Genomic DNA, 27,531 nt, shown 5'->3' with positions numbered 1-27,531 from the left:
TTCCAGGAAACAAGTCCCTCTCTTTCCTTTCGCACACCATAAATAATGCACCTCAACACAATTCACTGGCCATACATAAACATTTCTTTTTTTTTTCCTTTGGGAAGAAGCAGAAGCCCATCCTGTCCACTTGTTTACCCGGGCAAGCTCTCGTTCAACTCTTTCCGTACCACCGAGAAATTAAAATGGAAAAGAATTATGGTTTTCCTCCCCCTGTCATAAAGCATAAGTATCTTAGGCCAAGGGATCCCTTGAATCTCGGTGTAAATCTCATTCGGAGGAGGAGGAAAGGTGGAATCTTCCAGAGTGGGTTTTTGAAAAGTAGAATTACAGATATTGTTAAGGCTAGTCCAGCTATGTGGACAATGAATCCGACAATGGTCCTCTTTTTCCAGAATCTGTATCCAGTACAGTGGTATGGATTGAAGAAGAAGAAGAAGAGTTGGTTCTTATATACCGCTTTTCCCTACCCAAAGGAGTCTCAAACTGGTCTTCTAGGGCAGGGGTAGTCAACCTGTGGTCCTCCAGATGTGCATGGACTACAATTCCCATGAGCCCCTGCCAGCAAACGCTGGCAGGGGCTCATGGGAATCGTAGCCCATGAACATCTGGAGGACCACAGGTTGACTACCCCTGCCCTAGGGGTCTGCAAGAGTTCCGGACGAGGTCCGCAGAACTGGCTTCCTCCGCCCAGAAAGTTCAGCAGGGGAGGGGGAGTTGGTTTTGGCGTGGTTGAACTATGAGGGAGAATTCTAGGAAGGAGGCATTTTCACACAACTATTGTCAAAGCAAAAATGTCCAAGCTAAAATATTCAGGAGGTTAAACTTCTGATAAACTTATTCCTACCAGAGTCTCTCATCGACCAGCTTGGGTAAGGAATACCATAGGCTGCCTCCTTTAAGAGGCAAGGAAAGTGAGATTCCATTCCCCATACTCTCTTCCATGAGTCCAGCAATCATGCAGCAGTCAGGCCAAGGAGCTAATCCCTTGCTGACCTGGGGAGCTAAATGCACGGCCCTGAAATCAGCTCAGAAGCAGGGCTTGATGGTCATTGAGTTCCAGCCAGGCTGTAGGTTTCAGGTTTCTCAGAGACGGGAGTTGTACTTGAATCTCCCCTTTGAGTGTAATTTGGAGCGAAAATGGGAAGCAGATGATTGATGGAAACACGGAAATCAGTTTGGGAGCTTGTAAATGACCCCTTTGCTCACTTATGGTCTGAAATTTAGCTTGACCAGGAGCAAAATGGGAGGTCCATCTCTTAAGGCGTGGTGTTTGAAGGGAAGAAGAATTTCTTTCGGGATGGTGCGAGTTGAGGATCCTAGGAATATACAAGAAGGGCTGCTGGATCCGGTCATTCGTCTGCCTAGTCCTGCTTCCTGTTTCAGACAGGGGCCAATGAGATGACCCAGAAAGTCCAAAATTGGGCCTAGAGGCCCAGACCTACACCTGTTTGCTCCTCCAGCAATGGAGGACGATGACGACGACAACGAGGACCTTGCTTTTGAATCTACTGCCAGTTCATTGTGTTAGGTGTCCCCAAGCTGTAATGCTGTGGAAGAGAGAGCTTTGTTGAGCAAGAGACACGGCCAGAGATGGCTGACCCTTGTTTCCAAAGAAGAACAAAACAGATTTTGAGATGAGATTTATGGTCCATGGACATCTGGAGAGCCACTGTTTGGCCACCCATGCTCTAGCTGTAGGCCTGGACTCAGCAGTTCCCCCTTGCAGGGCGGGATGCAACTCTTGCCAGGTCAGGCAGACCTGGATTTCCTTCTTTCTTCAGGGGGTTGGACTAGATGACCCTGGAGGTCCCTTTCAACTCTATGATTCTATGCCTAGTCCAAATCAGCTCCTGAACAGGGTGGTGAGGATCCTGTTCCTGGACGTTGTCTACAGGGGGGGAAAGACGTAATGGCATAACCAAGCTTTTCGCAGGAGACGGGCACTCTTTATATTTTAAGTGGTTTGAGGAAATAATGTAATAAATATCTTTTTCATTTGAACACATAACCATCGTAAATGATCCCAATCGCCCCTGATATGGTTTGACATGCAATTTATTAGCATTTCAAAGCGGGCTCCCGAGAGCCCCGGGGGAGAATCGGCGCGGGTGGGGGGGGGCTCTCTCTCTTTTTCTTTTAGCACTTCAGCAGAAAACAAATCTTATTACCAGCGACTATTTAAAAGGACTCTCTCTCTTTTGGTAATAAACAGTTCAAAGAGGAATTAACTTTCTCACCAAGAAATGGCTCCAGGCTGGAGTCGCGGCTCCCTTGATCTGTCATTGAAGCCAGCGAAAGGCTGCGGCAGTTCTTGCACGGGAGTAGGGGGCTTATGCAGAAACTCAGCTGGGTCTCCCAGCTGCCTGTGTTGCATGACAACCGGGGAAAGGATCGGAGAGGTTGTTTGGTCAAGGTCAGTCTTGCAGTTGGACGTGGGGGGGGGGGTTGGTGGTGGAGGGAACCAAAGGAGAGCCAGTGTTGTGTAGTAGTTAAGAAGTAGTTGTGTAGTAGTTATGTTAAGTAGCTTTAGGATGCTTTGGGCTGATCCTATGTTGAGCAGGGGCTTGGTCTAGATGGCCTGTATGGCCCATTCCAACTGTATGACTCTATCATTTTCTAAGAAGAAGAGCTGGGAGGGGGAGGGTAAACCTTTTTTCCCCTCTACCTTTCCCTTCTTCTCCCTACAACACACCCTGTGAGGAGGTGGGATGGAGAGAGCTCTGAGAGATCTCAGGCAGCAGATGCTGGGGGAAACTGTTCTCTGCCTGACGTCCTGGAGAGCACTGCCTGTCAAATAATACTGAGATGGACCAATGGTCAGACTCAGGAGGAGGAGCTATGTCTCAGTGGTAGGTATGGCTTGTTCCTTTAAATGATTTATATCAAAGTAGGGGTCTGGTTTTGGTGAACAAACCCATGTGGACATTGAAGGGTTAAGTGCCCGCTGTGTGCTCCCAAAGGCAAATTGAGGCTCTAGGACAGGGGTTGTCAAACTGCGGTCCTCCAGATGTCCATGGACTACAAATTCTGGCAGGGGCTCATGGGAATTGTAGTCCATGGACATCTGGAGGGCCACAGTTTGACTACCCCTGCTCTAGGAGCTTGCAATTTGCACTTTAGGGATGGAGCAAGAGACATGGAATCTTCATCTCATCCAAGGATTATCTCAGAGAGCACAAGCAGAGGTTCTTGGCATAATAGCATGCCGTTCACTTCTTGGATGATTTCCTTAAATTCTCATTCCTTTTCTGTTTTCCATCCCAGGAAGCAGCTATTAGTTGCTGGATCCAGTTCAGCGACGGGGCAGTGATGCCCTTGGACATGTACGACCCCAAAGACTTCTCCTTGGTGGCAACGTCTCTGGATGAGAAGGTGGTCACCGTCCACCCCAGCCCCAAGTTCAAATGGCCCCTCATCGTCGCAGAGTCAGAAGGTCAGGGCCCACTGGTGAGGGTGGAGATGGTGATCAGTGAATCATGCCAGAAATCCAAACGGAAGAGCGTCATGGTGGTTGGGAACGGAAGTATCAAGGTCAACTTTGGGCAGAACGATGCTAATGCCAACACCAGCGAGAGCCGGCGCAGCGGATCTGGCATGCACCTGGAAAACCACAGCAGCGGCAGGCGCCAGAAGACAACCCTGAAGGACAGAGCTCGGGAAGAGGGGCCATATTATAGCTCATCGATGGGCCATGAGGAAGCCAGAGGGGCCACCACCCAGAAGTCCATCCTGAGCAAAAAAGAGGACCGAGAAAGCCTTCTAGATGATGACAGCCATATGCAAAATATCCCAATAGACTTCACCAGCTTCCCCGCGCAGGTGGAACTGCCAAGGAGCAATGGCGATTTGGAAGAGAATGACCTTGTGGAGACCCCTCGGGGCCTGAGTGACTTGGAGATCGGCATGTACGCTTTGTTAGGGGTCTTCTGCCTGGCTATCCTCGTCTTCCTTATCAACTGCGTCACCTTTGCTTTGAAGTACAGGCACAAGCAGGCTCCCTTCGAAGAACAAGAGGGCCTGAGCCATTCTCACGACTGGGTGGGGCTGAGTAACAGGACAGAGCTGCTAGAGAACCACCTCGGCTTCCCCACCCAGCCGGAGGAGTGCATCACAGCCATCGACCGCGGCGTGGACTTGGAGGAGAGCAAATTCCTCCTCAACGCCAACTGCCAAAAGAGCCTCAACGGGCAAGTCTTCCTTTCCTCGGACTCCGCTCCGTTCCCAGAAGGGAAGGAACACAAGAGCGAGCCGACCGCCTCGCCGACCTCCAAGCGGAAACGAGTCAAGTTCACCACCTTCACCACCATCTCTTCCGACGGGGAGTGCCCGACCGTCAACTCCATCCTGACCAGCAGCGAGGACGATATCAAGTGGGTTTGTCAGGACATGGATCTGGGCGAGAGCAAAGAACTCAGGAACTATATGGAGAGGTTACACGAAAACGCCTAACATTGCACCAGGAACCGTTTGGGGTGTATGATGTTCCCTCCACTCACCTTTCTGCCTTTATTAATTGGGGAGTATCGGGGTGAAGAAATGGTGGGAACCGTCTCAGTGGGGGCTGGTTTGGTTGTCGCAGAGATGAGGAAAGCAGGTCGAATCCGGAATAGCTCTTCCTCTTTGCATTCAATAGCGTGTGGGAATTCCTCTAAGGCAAGGCGTTTTCAATGGGAATTAAAAAAAAAACCCGCATAAAATTAGCTTTGAGATTGCCCGGGAAACGGTTTAAGAAAACCGCGAGCGACAACACAAAATGTGCAATTTACAAAAATTAACGCCAGTTTCAATTCTCAGGACAAGCTTGCTGTGATTCAAAGTACAGGTAGGAGGACAGGGAGGGGTGGAACTTTAAAGGTCGTGCAGCAAAATGAAGAAAAGAACATGGGAAGGAAAGCACTTCTGGAAAAGGTGGTCAAAAACCAGAAATACAGAGACGGCAGCATTGACTTCCCTAAATTTCAGCATTCGGAAGGCTCAGAAAGGCCAGGGACATTAGGACTGAGTTGGAGGATCTCCAGTTTTAATGTTCCCTGTGAAAACAGTGATTTGGTGGATCCAGTGATTTGGTGGAGAGGGAGGGAGGGAGGGAGGGAGAGAGAGAGAGAGAGAGAGACACCCCCAGTGAGCTTCATAGCAAAATGAGGATCTGTACCTGCAAATTCCAGAAACTAGTCTAACATTGTCATCTCACCCAATCAGGGATCACATAATAGACACGATGACATCAGAGGGATGGGTACTCAGTGAGATGTAGGAGAAGCACAGCCCTTTAGAATGAAGGCCACATTTCCTTGCCTTAGTCACAATATCATCATGCTCTCCCTGCTTCCATTAGAAGCAAGTCTTAATTCTGTGCTTTGGAAATATCAAAACCGAGTGTGATGCCAAGGCAGAAATTATGGCGCAGATATTAAAAAAAAACACATCCAGATGTCTCACCTGGAATTTGGCTTTCAAATGTTACAAGTGATGTGGGCGTCTAATACTCATCCGTATCTTTTTAATTATATCACACGCATACCAAAATCAGCATTGTCCCAGAGATCTGAATTCAATTTTTTTTTAAAAAAAAATTAAATTGTTTCGCGGAAATCTGAAACCAGAGAGAAATTCATTTCTGCCTTGCATGAAAGAGCAGTTGGGTAGCCACGGAGAGTTCCTTTCCAAGAGGAAGTTGGTTTTCAATAGGTCGTGGCAAGCATCCATCAGCAGGTGAGGTTGTTCAGTGCCCTTTATCTGTCGATCTCTGCCTATGTTGTCCTTGAAGTCCAAGAAATCCTGGAAATGAGATCACACACCCATGGCCAGCAAAACTTCCTCAAAGAGGTTGGAAATGTTGCCATGCTCAGAAGTTCTCTACCTGGCCCAGTGGATGGATACAGGTTCATCAGAAGGGATACATGCTGTTGGCTTGGGTTTCTGTCTGTTCTGCCTAAACCCCGCCTCCCGGTGGGCGGGGCTTAGTGCACCTGCATACCTCAGCTAGACACTTGTACAATGGGATATGTAATGGTGGTTACTTAACTTACATTTCTTCTGTTCCTCTTCCATTAAATCTTCCATTTTGATAGATGGCTATAACTGACACAGGATTTCCGATCTCACGGTTCTGTTCTGTGACCTCAGAAACGCAGCTGCCCAGTGGCAGAGGGCTAAGGGGCTAAAAGAACCCCAACACTTTCCTTATTGTCCTTTTTAAATGTTTCCAGCTCACTTCCTGCTGTTTTCCAGGGGGAAACCTGTCACGGGAGTCGACCGCTCCGCATCTCCCCCAGCCCTTCTTCCGGATCCTTCGAACCCCTTCCTTGCCTCACCAAGGCCTCAAGCGATGACGTTTGTAATTAGAATGTATTGTAGATTGTAAGAATGTAAGATATATATATATATATATATATTTATAAACCTACCGACTGTAAATAAAATTTGCATTCAACGGCTTAGGTGTTTCCGAAAAGTCTCAGCCTCCGCTACCACGCCTTGAGAATCTACCTTACGCAACAATCAGACAGAGGAATCCTGAGGGCACTTTCTCGAGAGGAGGCAGATTGGTTAAATCTGGGCTTACACCTGAGTAGACCTGGTTAGGCTAGCTCCCAGAGTCTGGTAAGTATCAGCTGGTGGTGGCGTCAAGCTGCCCCTGACTTATGGTGACCAGAGGCAGTTCTGCCATTGCCGGCCTTCCTTCGTGGTCTCCCATCCAAGGACTAACCACAACCGACCCTGCTTAGCTTCCAAGATCTGACAAGATCAGGTTAGTCTGGGCTATTCAGATCAGAGTTGTGGAGTCCTCTAGGTGGCAATTTAGATGTTTTTGCTCTTGCTCTTTTCTGGTGGGTTAAGTTGTCCTCGTTTCTGCTTTGGGCACTTCTTTGGAGTTTTAACCCTTTCCTGGAGCTCTCCCCCTCACTAATTTAAGGAAGCCTATGCCACCCTAGAGAGCCTCTTGTGGTGCAGAGTGTTAAGGCAGCAGACATGCAGTCTGAAAGCTCGGCCCATGAGGCTGGGAGTTCGATCCCAGCAGCCGGCTCAAGGTTGACTCAGCCTTTCATCCTTCCGAGGTCGGTAAAACGAGTACCCAGCTTGCTGCTGGGGGGGTAAACGGTAATGACTGGGGAAGGAACTGGCAAACCACCCCATATTGAGTCTGCCAAGAAAATGCTGGAGGACGTCACTCCAAGGGTCAGACATGACCTGGTGCTTGCACAGGGGATACCTTTACCTTTACCTTTTATGCCACCCTAAAAGCAGAGAACAAAAGGTCTGTTGCTGCTTGCTACAATCCCAAACAGCAACTGCACACTAAATAGGTAAAGCTACACTGTGAGGGCAACTGTAGTCCCGTCTCTCCTGCCTATCTTATCCCAGAAAGAGCACACCAGAAATCCATGGTTGTCTCAGCCATAATTTCCTGATAATGCCTAAACTGAGTTACATTATACTAAGTACATTAACTTATATTGATTTAGAAGGCCAGTAATACTTGAGAGAGTACGCAAAAAGCACACGAAACGGGCCACCGTCCATTTTATCCCCACAACCACTCTGTGATGGAGGTTAGGCCCACAGACAAATAGACCTGTCCAAAGACGCACAAGGAGCTCCATGGCGGAGTCAGAATTTGAACTCGTCTCTTCATGCCCTGTCCACCCATAGCCTTCAATCCATCAGGTTAAGGGGATCTGCAAGGGGAGATCTTTTGCATCCAAACTCTGAGCAAGCACTTTAGGGGGAAGAATGGATCCAGCCCCCAGATCCCTAGATTTTTGTAAGGTTTCTTAAATCCTCGGGTCTAACAAGGATTCTCTCCCTATTTGAATTCAGAATTTTTAAATCGAAGCCCGGCACACACAAAAGGAGACTTTTAAAAAATGTGCGTCTTAGTTTGTCTCCAAACAGCCTAACCTACATTAAAGCATTGCAGCCCTGGGAGCATGGAAGCAGCAATTCTCTTTCAAACAGCAGGAAGTGGAAGCAGCGACTTTATTCAGGCCAGCTTTAAGCAGGAGCAGCGTGGAAAATTGAGCAGAACAGCATGGCATAGAAACACAGAAGGGAACGGCAGCAAGCAAGCACATGGATCCCGCCAGTGCTCAGAGGTTTAGTGGAAAGACAGGGACTTACCTAGGGATGCCAGACCCCACTGGGGCTGGGGGACCCCCTGCTCTGGTGCTGCTCCCCCCCCCACACACACTTTGAAGGTATCAGAAAGTTGGGTGAATTCCTCCCCCCCCCTCTCAAAAAAAAACAGCTGCTTTTGCTGTGATCCCCCCGGATCTCCCCTCTGCACTCCGTCCCTTCTGTACTCACGGGGACCAGGAGGAATGTCCTTCCCTGTCACCATCACCCAGAAGTCTGGGGTCCTCAAAGGCGACGCTCTAGGGCAGCATTTTACGACCTTTATATATTCTTCTGGCTTCGATAACCCCAGAAGTGGCATGATCATGCAGAGTATGGTTGGGAGGCAGAGCTGTGGACACGCCCACCCAGGCCCCTCCCCTTCCCACCCTCCAGACCCATCATTGGCCATCCAAAGCGGGGCTGACCTGACCATATATGGTCGTAGCACCCGATAAATGTTTAACAAATTTTTAAAAAGAAATGAAACAAATTAACTCCCGCCCATTTAGGAAACCCTTCCAGGGCCGTCAAGAAACCCCAGGGTTTCATGAAACCCTGCGTGAGAAATCCTGACCTAGGTTTTGGCCAAAACTCTATGGTTTGAGGCCAATTTTTGACCATAGAGTTTCCCCAAAAGCCACGGCTTGCTTGTTTTCTTCCTGCAAGGCTTTCTGTTATATATACCTTTGGTATTCCCTGCTGTGACTATCCTTAGCAATAGCATCCTACCCAAAATAGCATCCTACCCAACATCAGTTATTTCATAGAATCATAGAAGGGACCTCATGGGTCATCTAGTCCAACCCCCTGCACTATGCAGGACATGGTGTGCTCAGGGAGGCAGAAGAACATAAAGGATTTCCAAATGCTGGAATTTGCCCCTCCCCTTCACCAGGCTGCCTAACTGCCAGCAGTCTGCTCCTTTTTTGGCTGGGGGGGGGGGAGAGAGAATAATAATTGCGAGTTAATAATAATCTGCATTGATCTGGAAAACGAACTTCAAGGCAGCCAGTGCTTCAGTTTCGGGGGAAGAGTGATTTTTCGCATCAAAGCGTCTACGAAGACGAATGTACTTCACACACTGCGGTAAGTAATTGCAGAAAACCCTTTTCACACCTCGTTTAGGTAATGGGCAGGAGGCAAATGAAGCCAGCATTCGGAACTGGTCCGGTCGGCACTGCAAAGAGGGACCTGGGGGGGGGGGGGGGAGAGGCCTGTAGGATTCGGAAACAGAAGGACCCAACTGAGAAGGCAGGATGCCTATCCATAGATAGATGGAGGGAGGGAGGGAGGGAGGGAGGTGATAGATAAATAGAGAGAGAGCATTTATTTGGCAAGATAATCCACGTAAAAGTGCCATTGCTCTTGAGAGACTTCCGGTGGTTTTCTGCTGGCGATGCAGGTAAGTTTCGCCATTTTTGACAGTTCATCCATTTTGTCAAACCGTGACGACAGAACTGGTGTCTCTGATCATTTCCAGTTTTGGCCCGACACCAGTCTAGCTGCCGTCGTTGCATAGAAAACGAAGCTATTCGCTTGCGGTGGGAGATTTCCTGGGCATAAGCTTAACAACAGGGGTAGTCAACCTGTGGTCCTCCAGATGTCCATGGACTCCAATTCCCATGAGCCCCTGCCAGCATTTGCTGGCAGGGGATCATGGGGATTGGAGTCCATGGACATCTGGAGGACCACAGGTTGACTACCCCTGCTTAACAACATCTTTTTGTAACTGAGGCTGGCCCAGCCATCAGGCAAAATGACGCACCTTCTCCACTCCCATACGCTCCTGTCCTCTGAACCTTCTTGGCCGGCCGGCCTTAGGAGGGTTCCATGCCCAGATGATGCCCCCACCCACCCCAAACCAGAATTGGTGGCCAGTCTGAGCTGGAAGAAATTCACTTCCTGAACTCAACGTGGTGATCGGCATTTCCCTGGGCATGCAAGGTGCAGGGGGTTGGACTAGATGACCTAGGAGGTCCCTTCCAACTCTATGAGTCTATGATTCTATGCGCCCTGCTTGCCACCCCCTAGATGCGTCACTGTTTCCGGGCCTTACCCAAAGCCTTCCAAATGCTGCGGCCAGCCCTCCTCGAAGAGCGAAATCAGGAGGCAGGCGATGATGGAAGAAGAGAGGTCAGAGATTGCCCAGCCCCTCCCACATGCACACCCCATAGGGAATGCCCCTGTCGTTCCTCCGCTTCCACCAGCAGGTGTGACGGCAGCCCACCCTTCTCTTCTTGCCAAACTCCTGGCTTTCTCCACTCCTATTAATCAGCCCTTCCAACCAGCTGCTGTTCCTCATCCGTTCGGGGCTAATCAATACCTTTCCTCTTAGCGTTTGGCATCTCTCCTGTCCTGCCCATCATCCTCCCAAGGTCGTCCCGGCCCTCTTTTCTCCCCGTTCTTTTGAGCCAAAGGCAGGGGGCCGCCATGATTCCATTCAAGAATGTTTTCTCTTTTGTTGCTTTTCATTACGGAGGAGGGGGGAGGCCCTCTATTGATGTCACAATCATTGGATTAACACCGAGTGTTCCTCAAACCCCCCCCCCCCCACGCACACACACAATGGGACTCAAGAGGGGCGTTCCCTTTCGATGTCATCCCTGACAGTTTCTCATCAAGGAGCTAAATAGGTAGCTTCTTTTGGCCGGTGGCAAAAAGAATTGCTTTTGGATGGCGGGAGGCCTGCTGTGATACGACTCTCTCGGGCCCTTCTGGGACGGAGAGATTTGGATTCAGCGGCTACCTGGCTTCAGGGGGAGGAAGGGTTTTAATCTTCCCCTGTCCTTTCAGTTAAGAGTGGTGACTGCTCATCTGGAGAACTGAGTTTGACCTTCCAGTCCTCCATAGGCTGGGTGACCTTGGTGGAGACCCAGTTCTCCCAGAGCTCTCTCAGACTCACCTACCTCGCTGGGTGTCTAATGTGGGGAGAGGGAGAGAAGGTAATTGGAAGCCTCTTTTAGACTCTTTCAGGTAGTAAAAAGCAGGGTACAAAAACCAACTCTTGACTGTCTGAACGGTCCGCTAGCAGGGCCCTGATAGAACTTGGGGTGAGGGGGGACTAGGATTGCCAGCTCCAATTTGGGAAAATCCTGGTATTATGGGGCTGGAGCCTGGGGAGGACAGGAACCTCCATGGGGCACAATTCCCTAGAGCGGGGGGTAGTCAACCTGTGGTCCTCCAGATGTTCGTGAACTACAGTTCTCATGGGAATTGTAGTTCATGAACACCTGGAGGACCACAGGTTGACTACCCCTGCCCTAGAGTACAAAAGTAGTCATTTTCTCCTGGGGAATTGATGTCCGTAATCTGGAGATGAATTCTAATTCTGGGAGATTCCTTGGTCCGTGCAGGCTGGGATCCCTAATTCCAGGATATCTCCAGGCCTCACCTGGAAATTGACAACTCTTAATTCTCTTTCTTTCCCTGGCATTGTTTTGTACACACATACACACACCCATCTGCCCTAGTTAGGCTCCCTTCCTATGTATACAAAAAGCCACTTTAAAGTATCCACCAATTAAATTCCCCATTGCAGAGAGCTGACTGACCAGATCTCAGCCCCCCTACCCAATCTGCAACCACAAAGGGGTTTGGGGCTTTTCCACTTTTTAAGCCCATAGCAAAACCGGTTCCCTAAAGGGACCTCCCTCGAAACCTGAGCAACGTCTGGAAGTGACAAATCCTAACTCGGACCCATTGCAACCAAAGGAGCTGGATTTATCATGCCCCATGTTTTGACCCCGATTCTTCAATTTTTTTGCTCACTGCTGCTCTTTGCTCACATCCTGATCTCCTTGGCCCCCTTTCCCCCCTCCCCTCCCTACATTTTCACTTACCGCACTTCAAAAAAGCTCCCAGCAGCTTGCCGGATTGAGAGAGCTCTCGAGAAGTTTAATTTTCCTAATGCTTGTCGGAAATCCCCTTTTCTGAATTTGCAGGAATGCTTTGCTAAGGTTCTTAGCGAGATCGAGAGGAAATACCCTGGAGGGAGCTGCTGGCAAAACAGACGGGGTGAGAGCGGAGGAAATGGAAGGCAACTTATTCATTAAGAGAGCCTTCTTCTGTCCCCAAGGGACCCTGAAAGGGAATGAGGATCTTACGCAAAGCAGGAGTTACTTAAAACACAAGGATGATTAAAAATAACAACACAGAAGGCTATTTTAGCATTAACCAGGCAGCAAATTAATATACTGGTAATAAATATTCCTAAAATAGATTTAAGTGAACTTGGCTGTTTCAAGGGGTGGACCCCCCAGCATTAGACTCCCGGCCCCAAATCCCACCCACTCCTGGCTCCACCCCCAAAGAATCCAGGTCTTTCCCAACCCAGAGCAGGAGACCCTAGTTAAGGCTGGATCCAGGGGCTGGGTCCAGATTAAATTTTGCATCAGTGGATCAGGACTAAAATGTTGCCCCTGAGATACAGGTGAAGAAAAAGGAAAATAGTTGGGTTTTATACCTGAAGGAGCCTCCAAGCGGCTTACAATCCCCTTCCTGTCCTTGCAACACACATCCTATAAAGTAGGTGAGGCAGAGAGAGCTCTGATAGGACTGTGACTAGCCCAGGGTCACCCAGCTGGCTGCACATGGAGGAGCGGGGAATCTAACCCGGCTTGCCAGATTAGAAGCCACTGCTCTTAGCCACACTGGCAAGAAGGCCTTGGTACAGCCTGTTTCACACATATAGGATGACGTGGCTGAGTCCTCTCATGGCAGAAGGGACTATACCACTTTCAAGTGGAGTGGCCAGCCCTGAGCTTTGGGCCCACTGCTCAATGTTGACCCTACGCGTTGGGACACTCCCCGTTGCTGGGTGACGCTGTGGGCCAAACTGTGTTTCAAGGGGGGGGCTTCAACACCATCGTGTGACCTCCCCGAGACACTGTCGAAACACAACTGGAAACTCCCGGATTAATGGGTTTAAAAGCAGGCAAATAGTGCATCGTCAATGATTTCATTGGTTGATAGGCCTAACAGACCAGCCTTTCCTTTGGCACCAAAGACGAGATTAGAAGGGTCAAGGGCATCTCTGCCGTCCCCACCACCTTCTCCTCTCCGTCTCCATCGTCCTTCCCGGAACTGAAGGATGACCTAACCGAAATCCAGAGGCATTCGACAGTGCCATTATTCCTCGTTCTGCCATGTGGCACCTTCGCAAGCATCTGTCTCCCTCCACCTTCCGTGACGGTGATTGTTGTCAAAAGAGAACCAGGGACGGGCTCTTTCATTATTCCCTTCATTTATTTTGATACAATATTTGGAACCACTTCATTAAATTTCCTTTTGGAACATCCTGTCGTTTCCCCGCCTCTCCCCCCCCCCTTTTTTTCCTCTTCCTCGCCTCTCCCTGGCTGGCACAGATAATGTAATAACCATCATAAACAACCCTCCGACTTCCCTATTGAAAGGGAGGCAGGAAGGGGGATTCGGTTTGATTTATTGATCCTGGGTGGCTTCCCATCACCTAAAAAAAGAAGGGGAGGGGGACCCATCAGCACAAAACTCCCTCATTTGCAAACCCGTCAGTTCACGGCAAGGTTTAAATATCTCCAGCGATTAAATCCTAGGCCAGGCAGGAACTGCCAGCATGGAAGAGAGAGAGGGTCGCTTGGGTATGCGGACTCGAACTCAGGATGCAGATGGCTCTACAGAGACGCTGGAACCATGCTTATGGATTTACGACATTTTTATCCCTCTCTTTCGTAGACTCACAGAGTTGGAAGGGACCTCCAGAGTCATCTAGTCCAACCCCCTGCAGAATGCAGGAAACGCACAACTACCTGCCCACCCACAGGCTGAGAGAGCCCTGATATCACTGCTCGGTCAGAACAGCTCTATCAGGACTGCGACTAGTCCAAGGTCACCCAGCTGGCTGCATGTGGAAGACCGGGGAATCCACCCCTGCTGGCCAGGTTAGAAGCCGCTGCTCTTAACCAGGACGCACAGCGGCATCCCAAAGCAGCGACCCCCCCCCCCCTTCCTGGACTCTTGCAGGGGGATAAATTCCAGCACAAGCATGCCACGCCAAAAGGCAGTGCGTCGTCTCAGGTTTTTTTCATTCTAATTGCTTTGCGGATGGATACCTCCTGTGGAAGAGAGAGAGAGAGAGCATCGGCTGAAATATTGCAGTGGTTGTAAATCCAGCCAGGGCTGCATTGTTACTGGTCTGTTTGGGTTATGTTCGCCCCTCTCTTTGCACCACCAGCTCCTTCCCAAGCCCCACACCTTGATTCATGAGGCTGCATTCCCACAAGGAGCCTGCTGGGTCAAGCTTCCCCTTTTTATTTCGTTGGAGGGTAGCCTTTCACAGCAGCTTGCCTTCTTAAGAGTCCGTCAGGAGTGATTTCCCCCTTGGAGGGTTTTGCCCGCTCTCTTTCTCTCAAATGGCAGAGGGGGAGAGGGGAACAGGAGGGGCGCTGGCGGAGGGGGGAAGCAAAATTGCTGGCAGGAGATGCGACTCTTGGGCCTATGGCCCCACCCTCTGGTCTTTGGGTTGCCAACTCCAGGAGATCTGGCCATGGAACGTGGCAACAGAAGGATCCCTGTTCCAAGCTGTCCGGTTCGAGTATCCCTTTTTTGTTTAGTTTCTTCCTCAGGAGAAATGAAACTTGGGGAGTCTTTTCATTTCTAACCTGTTTCCCTTTCCTTGTGCAAAATCTCCCCCCCCCCCTTTTAACAGGAACACATTTTTCTATAGTTCTTATGAAAAGGGGATTCGTCGTGGAGAACAAATCTCTCAGTGCTTCCTAGCCAGACTAAAGGGAACCTCCACAGTCAGAGGCACTAAGACTTTGAATCCCAGAGCCAAGAGGCCGCATCGAGGGAAGGCCTCGGCCTCTATGCCTTGTTGTTGGCCGTCCAGATGAGCTGGCTGGCAACTGTGTGAGATGGGAGGCTGGACTAGATGGATCCTCACTGGTCTGACCCAGCAGGGCTCTTCTGGTGTCCTTATCAGGGGAAGGCCTCAGCCTCTCTGCTGTGTTGTTGGCCTTCCAGAGGAACTGGTTGGCCACTGTGTGAGGCAAGATACTTTACTTGATGGACCACTGATTTGATCCAGCAGGGCTCTTCTTATGTTCATACTATTTTCTTCATCATCAGTTGCATATAAATGGTACAAAGTGGTACAAATACCAGTGTGTTTGGATGTGTCATAAACGCAGACCACGGAAGATCAGCATTATTTTGACGTGTTCTAACTAATTTAGTCTACAGGGAAGCTTGAGTACTATTTTGCATAATTGATTCTGGCTTTGATAATTAGGGCGAAGGAACTTTGTGAGGCGGGAACCTTCCCCGCCCCCCCTGCCCCACAGTTCTTCTTCTTTTGTTGTTTTTTTGCTGTCGAGTCACAGCTGACTTTAGGCCACCCCAGTGGAGCCAGCTCGCATAGTGGTAAGAGCCGCAGCTTCTAATCTGGTGAGCCAGGTTTGATTCCCCGCTCCCCCACATGCAGCCAGTGGGTGATCTTGGGCTTGCCACAGCGCTGATAAAACTGTTCTGGCCGAGCAGGAATATCAGGGCTCTCTCAGCCTCACCCACCTCACAGGGTGTCTGTTGTGGGGAGAGGAAAGGGAAGGTGATTGGAAACTGCTTTGAGACTCCTTCGAGTCGAGAAAAGAGCCAGAACCAACTCTTCTTCTTCAGTCATAGTTCTCTCAGGGCTTTCCTTCTCTTCCAATCAGGACAGTGTTTTCTTTGAAAATTGGCCATTTGAAAATAACCAGGAAGTCCCTCTCCAATCTATGCGAAATATACCTCTCCTCTGACGCCCTCTGCAGGACACCCTTGATATTCTGCTCAGTTATGCAGACTTCAGATCTGTCTGTGTTCAGTGCTAGTTTCTGCCCTTTTCTAACCATGGAGATGCTTTGGCTATGGGCTTTGGCTATGGGCTTCCACGGACCTCTATACACTGTCCCAGAACTAAATGGCAGTGCGACCTCATGGCTTTCGGCTTGCTGGGTCGGTTTTGTCGGCGGAGCATGAAGCAGGCGGAGGGAAGTGGAGGATAACCAGCCCTCCAGGACAGGGCCGTTCTGCTCGCTGAGCCAGCCAGAGCACGGGTTCATCGGGGCCTGTTGCTCATCAGAGCTGTAAATCACACTTCTGCACCCCTCGGAGTTCAGAGAGGGTCGAGAGCAGCCAGAGACGGCCTGTGTGGAGCTCGCGAAATCCAGGGTGTGGAAGGGATCCAGGGCACAGCCAAGGGAATGCTCAGGACAGGAGACAGTGCTTGGCTCCTGCTCAGGAAGTCAGACATGGCTAAGAGGCTGCCGAGCATCTGGTTCCGTTCTGGTTCCGTTCACTGGGGTGGGTCTCAAGGTGGTGAGTTTGTTTCTGTACATTTCTACCTAACGGGGAGGCAAAGTGGCTTATGAAATCCAAAAACCCAAGGCAAAAATCCAAGAAATGGACAATACCCTCCACCCAGGTAGTCCTGGATCAGAAAGCCCAGTTTACTCAGGGTCAAAGGACACCAAAGCCATAGGATAAGAACCCTCCAAAGCAGCCATCTTCTCCATGGGAGTCTGGAGAGCACCTGTAATTCTGGGGGAACCTCCCAATAGGGCTCAAGGCAGTTTACAACAAACCTGGCACAAGAAGGGATGTTGCCGTAGAAACATCTGGACACGTGTGCGGTATCTCGGCTGGGTTTCCCTTTCCTTCCCTGTGTGTTGTAGTGGGGAAGAGTAGTTGGAGAGCCGTAGTGCCAGAGAGCCGTGTTTGATTCCCTGCTCCTCCACATGCAACCAGCTGTGCCACCTTGGGCTAGTCACAGTTCTCTTTGAATTCTTCTCACAGCAGTTCTCTTAGAGCTCTCCTCACAAGGGGGTCTGTTGTGTGGAGGAGAAGGGAAAGGTGTTTGGAAGCCGCTCAGGGACTCCTTTGGGTAATGAAAAGCGGGGTATAAAATCAGCTCTTCTGTTTGCAGCTTGAATGTGGCCAGAGGCACAAGCCAATGTGCAAGAACCAAAGGGGATTTCAGCCTTGACATCATGCGCGCGCATAGGGGAAATGCCAGCGTCCCCAGGCTTCCCAAGAGTCTTCCCACGCCAGCCCTGAGCTGCATGTGAGTAAATTATTTCGAATGACATATTTATGCGCTAAGTAGTTTGTCAGCCTCTGAAGATTCCATTAATCTTTCTTTTGTGGGTTGGATCATCCAAAGGAGGAAAAGGAGATAAAGGAGGGGGGCAAAGTTGTGGCTGCGACCATCAGCTTTTGATCCCAGGCATGATGTGGCTAGGAAATGACATGTTTTGAATCGGTCTACGCATGTTTCCTCGCTGCAATGAGCTCGCCCACGACCGTAACTGTTTGCGTTCTTCAGTTGAAGGCCGATTCCTCCTCGGCGTTTCACGCTAGTGCGACACCCGGCTTTATTTTCATTGTTAAGGGCTTGGCATTGACGTTTCTCTGAGGGTAAAGGTCTTAACCAGTGGAATAGCATGGGGGGGGGGGGAGAACCGAGAAGCCCTTTTCTCTTCTGCAGCAGCTGAACGGCTGCCCTACAAACAGGGTTGCCAACCTCGAGGTCGAAAAATATGAAAAACCGTGAGAGGCAAAATATTTAATGGTCTGCTTTGTTAGAAAGGACTCTCTCCAAAGCGATGCCTCTTTGCCTCTACCTGCAAACAGGAATTCTCTTTACCCATAGAGCTAGTGAGATAGATCTGATCTCACTGACTTGTCCCTAAAGGGCTACGTTCCTGTTTCCTGCTTCCTCCTTCTCTTCCCCATCCTTCAAGCCTGCAATATGCCCCCCACATCCCTCTCCATCCAGATATTTTGATTAGATTACCTTTTCACACGTAGAATTAGGTCTACTAATAAATAGTTTCTGTATTAGTTAAGTAGAACCTTCCTTCAAAAAAAAATATTGGATGCATTTATCCAGTGGCAGACTGGAACCTCCAGGCCTCTGCTCGCTCTCTAGAATCCACTGACCTCCATGAAATTCTGTTCCCCGGGGAGAGGAGACCCCAGTGAATAACAGGAGGGGGGGTCTGCAGCAGGAAAAGGTGATGGAAGCATTTTTTTTTCGCCATTGCAAAATTGGCATTGCCATCTCTCAGCATGTATTGGCAGGGTCTCATGGGAATTGTAGTCCACGGAGGTTGGGAGAGCCACGGTTTGGCCACTCCTGAAATCCGACACTCTCCAATAAGTAAAACTGCACCCGTAAAAAAACGGAGGAGAGAAATGCTCTTAGCAATCCATAACCCTCACTATAATATTGTATTTACATTTCACAGGGCCAATGCTCCAAACCAGGGGTAGTCAAACTGCGGCCCTCCAGATGTCCATGGACTACAATTCCCAGGAGCCCCTGCCAACGTTCGCTGGCAGGGGCTCCTGGGAATTGTAGTCCATGGACATCTGGAGGGCTGCAGTTTGACTCCCCCTGCTCCAAACGCTTCTGCCACCAAGTCCCTCCATGCACATTGCCATCTCTTAAGTATTCCAAAGGCTGTCTTTTAGAAGAGGGCAAGGAGCTGCTCATGTTGGCAGCACAGGATCAACCTTGTAATAAAGAGGGGTTTAAATTATGGATGGAAAGATACCAGCTGGATACTAGGATTTCATTTCTTTTCACAGTACGAGTATTTCAGGAGTGGACTGGGGCTACCGGCGGAGGTGCTGAGCTCCCCCTCAGTGCCAGTGGCTGGACAAACATTCGCTAGGGCTCCTTACAGTGCCCTTCTTTTTCCCTACAAGCAGTCTTGGATAAAACAATTTGCGATCTCGGAAATGGTGCAGAAGGAAAGTGTTAACATGCCTTGATCAGCCTTGATCCACATTGTTCCACCCAGCTGTTGCTTTTCAGGGCCAAATAACACAACAATTCTAGCCTTGGGGCTCCGGGAATCATAGAGTTGGAAAGGGCCACACAGGCCATCTAGTCCAAGCCCCTGCTCAACGCAGGATCAGCCCTAAGCATCCTAAAGCAGCCAAGAAAAGTGTGTATCCAACCTTTGCTTGAAGACTGCCAGTGAGGGGGAGCTCACCACCTCCTTAGGCAGCCTATTCCACTGCTGAACTACTCTGACTGTGAAAAACTTTTTCCTGATATCTAGCCTATATCATTGTTCTTGAAGTTTAAACCCATTACTGCGTGTCCTCTCCTCTGCAGCCAGCAGAAACAGCATCCTGCCCTCCTCCAAGTGACAACCTTTCAAATACTTAAAGAGGGCTATCGCGTGTCTGAGGGCTTGCCGTCTAGCGCTGTGAATTCTAGTTGCTGCCAGAAGTCATCCGAGGCCCAACACCCTGTTGTCCTTGCAAGGGTGTCGGGCGAAATCCGATGAAATCCGACTAATGAAAGAGGTGGCCTCTATCAGGAGAGGTTAAAGTTTTCCCCGGACTTGCGTTGAAGAAGATTTATGCCACTTCTCCCGGAGATAACCGTTTAAAGGAGATCGTTTGGTGGGATGTCAAAAAGGAAGGGAGGAACAGAGAAGCAGAAGGCGAGCCACAGAATGGCATTTCCCTGTGGATTTAGGATCAGAAATGGGGAGCTCACCGCCACATTTTAACTCTTTCCCTCTAGCGCAGGGGTAGTCAAACTGCGGCCCTCCAGATGTCCATGGACTACAATTCCCAGGAGCCCCTGCCAGCATTCGCTGGCAGGGGCTCCTGGGAATTGTAGTCCATGGACATCTGGAGGGCCGCAGTTTGACTACCCCTGCTCTAACCCGTGTTACTTTGTATGCTATATATATTTCCCCCGTAAAGGAGAGGCGTTATAAACCCCATTGCCTATGCTTAAAAAAAGAAAATTGACCCCAATTAAAACGACGGGCAGAAAGGAATGACTCACCGTACGTTCTCGGGTTTGGGAGTCTAAATGGCCTTCGCTCGGTGAAACTCATTTAACGAATCAATGGCTACTTTATGATTGTACAGCAGTTAAGCTGAGGCAGGGTTCTAACTGTTGAGTATTTTTAAACACACGTCCCTTCCCTTTGTTTGAGGAAGTCCATGGGATTCTCTGGAAACCAACAGCAGCCTTTTGCAGCCTTTCCCCCCCCCCCCCCCCGTTGAGACCCCCCTTTGGCCTTCGAGAAATCCTGGAAGTGGTGTCACAGGGCCACACCTCCAGACAATCTGACCACATGTGGTATCAACCTTCATGGTCCCCCCACCACCAATACCAGGAACGGCCCAGCAGTACACTCCGCTGAGCTGGGGCAGGTATCAGCTGCTCTGTTGCTTCTTTCCACCCCCCACCCCCCGCCCCCCATGCAAGTAAGTTAAAATCAGAGTACTTCCCTCTCCGGACTTCAGTCACCACCATGTGCGAGGAGTCCCGGCCAGCAACAATTTTGATGATCAGGGCCCCCCTTCCCCTTTCCACCCCTCTCCAGGCCCATCACTGGATATTTTGGGAGGGGGGTCAACATAAAAACATATGGTCATATTACCTGATCCATATTATAAAAAATTAAAGTCTTATTTTTAATGATTAACTCCTGCCCAATTGGGGAATCTCTTTCAGGGCCATCAAGAAACCCCAGGGTTTCACAACCCCCCCCCTCCCCGAGAAAGCCTGGCCTACAGAAATCAACAAGGGGAGGATACAGACCTATCAGTCACCTGGATACCTGGAGAGCCACAGTTTGGCCACGCCTGTGTTGTATAAATTGAAAGGGGCTGTAGCAGGCACTTAGCTTTTTTCATAGGTAACATCAATACGGAAAGTATCCCTTGGGAATTTTAAGTTTTAAAGCCACAAGATGATTTTCTTCGTTCCCTCTTCTGACGATTCCAGCGGTTTGAAGAAGAGAAAGGAGCCCGTCTCCTTGAGACGGGGAAACTTAACTACTTCTTTCTGGTGTTGTCATTAATTTGGGAACGCTGAGCCATCCATTAAGACTTTAAATCACTCGGTCAATTCCGAATTGGAAGCAGCATCCCCCAAAGGAGCGGCGATTAATCCGCCAAACCGTCCAGGCTGTCAGGAGTGAAGGAGTCCGGCGCTGGAAGGAACCGGACCTCCCTGATCGATTGACAAGCGCTCCGGGTTCAGAAGTGAAAGGGAAGATGTTAATTGAGCAGGGCTGAAAAAACTGCAGGCTCATTCATTGTGGGGGTGATGGGAGACGTCTAGCGTTTCAAGGAGAACTTGACCATCTTGCAGCTATTTGACTAGTATTCCCCAAGGGATTGAGCCTTAAGGCTTCGAAATTTCAGCTCCCTTCTTGGGGTAGTTCATGATCAAGGTCAGGTTATTCCCCACAGTTCTAAATCACTAGGTTTTTTTTGTTTGCTTGTTTTTGCATTCACACAGTGCTCTGCTTTCCAGAAGATCTCCCCCTATCCTATCTCCAGAACCACCCAAAGGAAAAATAAAACTTTCTGGCAAGCTGTGCTTTCTTTGGTTACCTAAAAAGATATGCTGGTATCTGATGTAGCACAGCATTGGAGTCTATCTTAGCCAGGCCTGTTGGATTATGCGAGATCTACAGTGTGCGGTATTGAATGGAATATGAGGAGTGCCCTGCAGGGCGCATCGGAAGAGGTGTGCATTTAGCATAGTTAGAACAAGAACTTCCTGATACCTTTGAATTGATCTCTGGTGTGCTGATTGTCTCGAGGGGAAACTTAATGATCCTCTGAACCCACTTCTACCCAGCTCCAAAACAGTAGAACAACTCCAAGCAACACTTAACAACTCTCTCTCTCTTCTACACAAAATTGTTTCTTTTCTGGAATAAAAACTATTTTATTCTTTAAGCAGCTCGACGTGGCGCTTCTCTGCATAGTCAAACTCTTAAAGAAAAAAAGAAGGAATCTAATACATGTATCAGAGCAGAGGAACGAACAGGTATTCCTGGGAAAAGAATCACAACTGCTTTGAGATTTGTGGGCATAACAGCCACCCTTTAATTCCCTTTTGGAAACACAGATTCCTTTTATGATGTGCTTAACAATACAATCGAACGGAGGAATTAAGATGACGAGCACAAACACAGCCCAGTCAGAATGTACCGAGAGCTGCATACAAACGATTTTAAAGCTTCCCTTTGGCAAAGAATGAAAATCCCCTTTTCGGCCCTGGCCCCCACCTGGTGGAACGAGCTCCCGGAAGAGCTGCGGGCCCCGCCTGAACTAATGCAGTTCTGCAGGGCCTGAAAGACGAAGCTCCTCTGCCAAATTCTTGGTTGAGGCCAGGCGGAGTGGTCATCCTGGGCCCCTCCTGCAATGTCCCCCAGGATCCCCCATTTGGGTAATGCCTTCTTAACCGGGCGTTGGCAGCCAGGGGGATTATATGGGTGGGGGTGGCAATGAGGGAAATGTTATGCTATTTTATGTTTTGTATTGTGATTTAGATGTTAGCCACTGCAAGCCGGCCTGCCGGGAGCGGCCGTTTATAGATATGATGAAATAAATAAAACCAACTTGCCAAGAAGGGATAACGGAAAGGACCACGTTCAGGACCTCCAACTCACCTTGGCTTTTAATGACGTTCATTCTTAAACTGGCCGTTATCTCCCGATATTGATAATAATGACGTATCGAGATTCAGATTCATCAGGTAGAAATACAGTAATCAACGGACAGAGACACGTGTGTGTGTGATTGCGAATATATAAATATCATTAGCTATTAATTTCCTCTGTGGCCAATCATTCTTGGCTGTAGCTTTAGTGTAGGGGAGGCCAAACTGTGGCTCTCCAGAGGTCCCTGCCAGCAGGGGCTCATGGGAACCGGAGTCCGTGGACATCTGGAGAGCCACAGTGCGGCCACATCTGGCTTAGTGTGTTTCAACTTCAGTGGATGGCCAATCCCTTGAACGGACGATGCAGTTGTAAAGCAATAATGACAATCCAATGAGTCTCTGGTGGGCTCTGTCCACGCAAGGCCCGTTTTTGATTCAAAGCGATTCACAGGAGTTTCAGCACAAGGTCTTGATACGCTTTCCTTTCTCCATCCCACGAATGGTGCTGCGTTACGTACTCCTTGGCCTCGGCCACGATCTCTCTCTGCAGAGCTGGGTCCCCGATTAGACTTAGGGACAGATGGATGAACTCCTGAAAGATAGATTCAAATGAGTAGCCGTGATGGTCTGAAGTAGCACAATAAAATCAGAGTCCAGTAGCACCTTTAAGACCAACAAAGATTTAATCAAGGCGTGAGCTTTCGAGTGCAAGCACCCTCGAAGGGTGCTTGCACTCGAAAGCTCACGCCTTGATTCAATCTTTGTTGGTCTTAAAGGTGCTACTGGACTCTGATTTTATCCTGGAAAGATAAAGCGACTTTAAAGAAAAAAAACAACAACATGCTGTTTGTTTGTTTAAAACATTTATAGCCTGCCTCTTCCAGGATCTTCTCAAGGCAGCTCACAAAAGAAAGAAATAAAAAGAGAGGGTTTTTCTGCTTGTAAAAAGAGGAGCTCTTTGGTTTTTATACCCTGCTTTTCACTGCCCAAAGGAGTCTCAAAGCGGCTTACTATCTCCTTCCCTGTTCGCTCCCCACAACAGACACCCTGTGAGGGAGGTGAGGCTGAGAGAGCTCTGATGTTACAGACCTCCAGCGCCCTCCTTTGGCACCTATTCAGTTTTCTTGAAAATTCGTCATTCTATCCTAATTAACTACCAGTTTTAATTAGGATTTCGAAAAGGAGGAGGTGGGCAAATTAATCCTGTTGATTCCATAAATTAGATTTCGGGCTCCGCCAAGACTAGGGTAATGCTAATTTTTTTTCTCCTCCCCCCCCCCCTTTCCCCCAAACAAGCAAGCTCAGGATAAAATAAAATTGCAAAGTGGAAAATGCATTTTCTTCTCAACTTTTTCTTTTTCGTAGTTTTGCCTTATGATTAATGCGAACTATTAAGCAGAGTCAGGGGAAGGTGGATTCTCTATTTTCATTAGTCTCCGGCAAACCTCTTCCATTCTTGCCTTGCCCTGGTCCCTTATTAATTGATCGTGCCTAATGATTTTTTTCTCCCCGGAGGGTTCACGGTCCCCTGTAGTCTTCACAAATGAACCTTCTGATGACAAATGAAATTGGGTTTCCAAGAGTAGGAACCCTGCTTTAAAGTTTTAAAAAAGGGATATCCACGCCCTGCCTGCCCCATGGGGTTCAGAGAGAAGAGAATTCCTAGAGCGGACGTTAGGCAGAGGGGCTGAGACAAGCACGCCTTGATTTTGCAACGTTGCCAAACAATAACAGCCCGGCCTGGCCCAACCTTGACGGATCACGGAAGCCCTGGCAAGCCTTTGAGGGGGAGACCCATCAAGGAATATCCAAGATACTAGGTGGACGAGGGCAATGAGAAACCATCTCTGAAGGTCTCGCAGCATGAAAGCTGCCAAGGGACGTACTAATTCAGCTGTGACCTCACTCCAAAACCGCACCTTCTAGCAGGAGGGAAATAAAAGACTCTTCCAAAAGGGAATATACTGGATGTACAGCAATGTAGCATTAAATTGGCAACTAGTTGGAGCTAGATGTCAGCTTATTTATTTATTTGTTTGTTTGTTTGTTTATTTATTTAAGTCTGGGGAATGTGTAGGTTTAGTAGGAGCGTTACGGCTGGAGACGACATAGTGACATGGCTAAGGAAGGCCGTGGAATGCATATTTATGTTTGACATTATTATACATGTAAAACAATAAGAGATTTATATTAGAGTAAATTCTCAAGTTAAGGATAGGGAGGTTTTTAGGGTTAATGAGAACATTAGGTCCGGGGAAGATTTTGTGACATTCTTAGGAATGACCATGGCATGTAATAATTTTTTGTACATTACGTTATAAGTCAAAAAAATAACAATTTATATTAGGGAAAGTTCTCAGGTTTGGGCTAGCTTAACTATGGTTCTTCCTGGGAAGCTTTTAGGTTTACTGAGAACGTTAGGTCGGGGGAAGACTTTGTGACATAGTTAGGATATTAATCTTTTGGACATTACATGAAAATAAATAGGGATTTTTATTACGGTAAATTCTCAGGCTAGGGTTAGGGTTATCTTAACTATGGGTCTTGTTGGGAAGTTTTTAGGTTTAGTGACACTGTTCGGTCTGGGAAAGTCTCCATGACATGATTAAGAATGGCCATGAGATTGATATATTTTTTGGACATTACATGTAAAAAAGAGGCATTTTTTATCAGGGTAATTTCTCAGGCTAGGGTTAGGGTTAGCTTAACTATGGATCTTCTTTGGATGTTTTGAGGTTTAGTGAGAACGGTAGGTCTGGGGGACATCTCCGTGACATTGTAAGGAATGACCATGAGATGGATAAACGTTTTGGACATTACATGTAAAAAAATAGGGATTTTTATTACGGTAAATTCTCAGACTAGCGTTAGGGTTAGCTTAACTATGGGTCTTATTGGGAAGTTTTTAGGTTTACTGAGAGCGTTAGGTTGGGGAATGTAAGGAATGGCCATGAGATGGATAAATGTTTTGGACATTACATGTAAAAAAAATAGGGATTTTTATTACGGTGAATTCTCAGACTAGGGTTAGGGTTAGCTTAATGATGGGTCTTTTGGGGAAGTTCTTAGTGAAAACAATGAACTGTAGTACCGCAGCCCCATGTAGTTTCCTTGGTTACCTGAGGGCTTGAATATAACAATCCTGTCGTTTTATGTGTGATAATCGCAGCGTTCCCGGGGATATTTCTCGCCAGCACTGGAACTTTTAGATCCATTGCCTGAAAAATTGTACAGAAGAGAGAGAAAAAAGAAGGGTACAGATTAGGGTTAGGGGAAGCGTTAATCGTGATTGTGACTGCAACAGGAGAAAGAGCCGAAATTTCCGGAACATCATTCAAAATGCGGAATATTTCTGTTTTCGTTATATTTCCACATATTTCACTTGCAGGGTAAAATAATTACGCGAGCGACAACAAAAGTCATGCAAAATCCGGCAGCCGTTGTGGCCTAGACCAGCCTTTCTCAAATCCTTTTTCCGCGGATGTTTTTGCATTTTTACCATTTCGAAACCCCTGAAACATTCTTCAGACTTTGAGAAACATATATATATATATATGTTGACTCCCACCCATTTGGGAACCCCCTTCCCCCAGGGCGAACAAGAAACCCCAAGGTTTCACGAAACCCTGGCCTAAACAAATACACATTTGGAGGTTCCGCACATGGTTCCATAATTAAGATGATTAATTTAATGTAGGACTACTTATGCATAGTCCTGCCCTGCCTTTGTTCCATGGAAGCACAGAATTGGTATATGAAGATGTCCCCCTTTTTGGGACATGTGTGTGGCTACCCTTCTTTGTTAGTTTTTTCTTCTTGTGCATCGTCCCCATGAGATTTTCCGTTTTTCCCTCGAGATTTTTTCTGTTTTCTCCCACGTGATTTCCCGGCTTAAGGCGGGAGCAGGCGTGCAGGCTCCGCCCCCTTCCAGGCACAGACACCTGGAGAGAACTCCACTCATGCTCGGGAGGGGGAGCAATGGAAGCCAAGTCCATTAAAGCAGGAGGGGAAAGGCTGCAGACCCCTTCCGGACCCCTAGATGGGGATTCCTGCTTTAAAAGAAAAGCAGGATAGACATCCCCCTCTCCATAGATAGATAGATGGATGGATGGATGAATTTAAGGGCGTGCAAAGGTGACCAGCTTTTTGGTCCCTTCCATTACACGTGCGCATGTCAAACAATGGGCATGAGGTCCATCATCTCCATCATCCCAAGGGAAGCCCCAGAAACACGCTTGTCAAAAGGAACGCCAGCCTGAAATTTTAATTGCTGTCGCCAGCTTCAGAAAAACCTGAAATGTGCAGCCTTTGGAGTGCTTAATGGCTCATCTTGTACAATTATCGCAGTGTCAGACAACAGAGAGAAATCCACTCGCCAGGTTGCTCAATCCATACTGATTCACTGGCACTTAGGAGTGAATGCACTTTTAATTAATGTCATTACGGCTTCCGATGGGGGGGGGGGGAAATGAGCTCCCCGTGGCTCAGTAGGCTCGGAAGCAATGCATGAAAGGGGGAGGGAAGGGAGTAGAAACACCAGAAAGGTTCTCGGGGCTGGAAAAGGTTGGAAAAAAATCGGCTGAAAAAGGCGCCCTCAATTGGGAAACAGGCTTTAAAATGGCCACCCCCAATTATTAGTTTTAATGCAAGCAGGAGAGGTACCCATGGCTCAGTGGTAGAGCTTCTGCCTAGTATGCAGAAGGTCCCTGGTTCAATACTCAGCATCTCCAATTAAGAGCCAGGCAGTAAAGGATAAGAACAACTTCAGCCTGAAACCATGGAGGGCTGTGGATGGTGGTGTGGTTCAGTAGCAGAGCATCTGCCTGGCATGCAGAAGGTCCCAGGTTCAATCCCCGGCATCTTCAGTTAAAAGGATCACACGACACACATGAAGCTGCCTGATATGGAATCAGTTCTTTGGTCCACTGAAATCAGTGGGTCTCAGGCAATTTTCCATCACC

General features: G+C 48.5%; 3 protein-coding genes across 6 annotated transcripts in view; 1 reads left to right on the top strand and 2 right to left on the bottom strand.

The window, feature by feature from the left end:
* The window catches only part of TMEM132D (transmembrane protein 132D), a 304,697-nt gene extending 299,134 nt beyond the window's left edge, over window positions 1–5,563 (top strand). For all 4 annotated transcript variants that reach the window (XM_077309304.1, XM_077309303.1, XM_077309306.1 and 1 more), the window contains one exon: window positions 3,268–5,563. In XM_077309304.1, coding sequence (XP_077165419.1) covers window positions 3,268–4,452 — 1,185 coding nt within the window. In that variant the 3' untranslated portion in view covers window positions 4,453–5,563. The remainder of the gene's footprint in view (window positions 1–3,267) is intronic.
* LOC143823215 (uncharacterized) overlaps window positions 1–27,531 on the bottom strand; it is a 575,613-nt gene that overhangs the window by 182,650 nt on the left and 365,432 nt on the right. The gene's annotated exons all lie outside the window — the stretch shown is intronic.
* Window positions 21,990–27,531, bottom strand: part of GLT1D1 (glycosyltransferase 1 domain containing 1) — a 34,513-nt gene continuing 28,971 nt past the window's right edge. Inside the window, exons 11-12 of the mRNA XM_077307606.1 lie at window positions 25,690–25,788; window positions 21,990–23,162 (exon numbers count right to left, since the gene is read on the bottom strand). Of these exons, the coding sequence (XP_077163721.1) occupies window positions 23,016–23,162; window positions 25,690–25,788 (246 nt within the window). The 3' untranslated portion in view covers window positions 21,990–23,015. The remainder of the gene's footprint in view (window positions 23,163–25,689; window positions 25,789–27,531) is intronic.

This window comes from Paroedura picta, chromosome 13 (genome assembly GCF_049243985.1).
Source record: "Paroedura picta isolate Pp20150507F chromosome 13, Ppicta_v3.0, whole genome shotgun sequence".
NCBI lineage: Eukaryota > Metazoa > Chordata > Lepidosauria > Squamata > Gekkonidae > Paroedura > Paroedura picta.
Note: the sequence above shows the minus strand (reverse complement) of the source record. Positions and strands in the feature narration are given on the sequence as shown.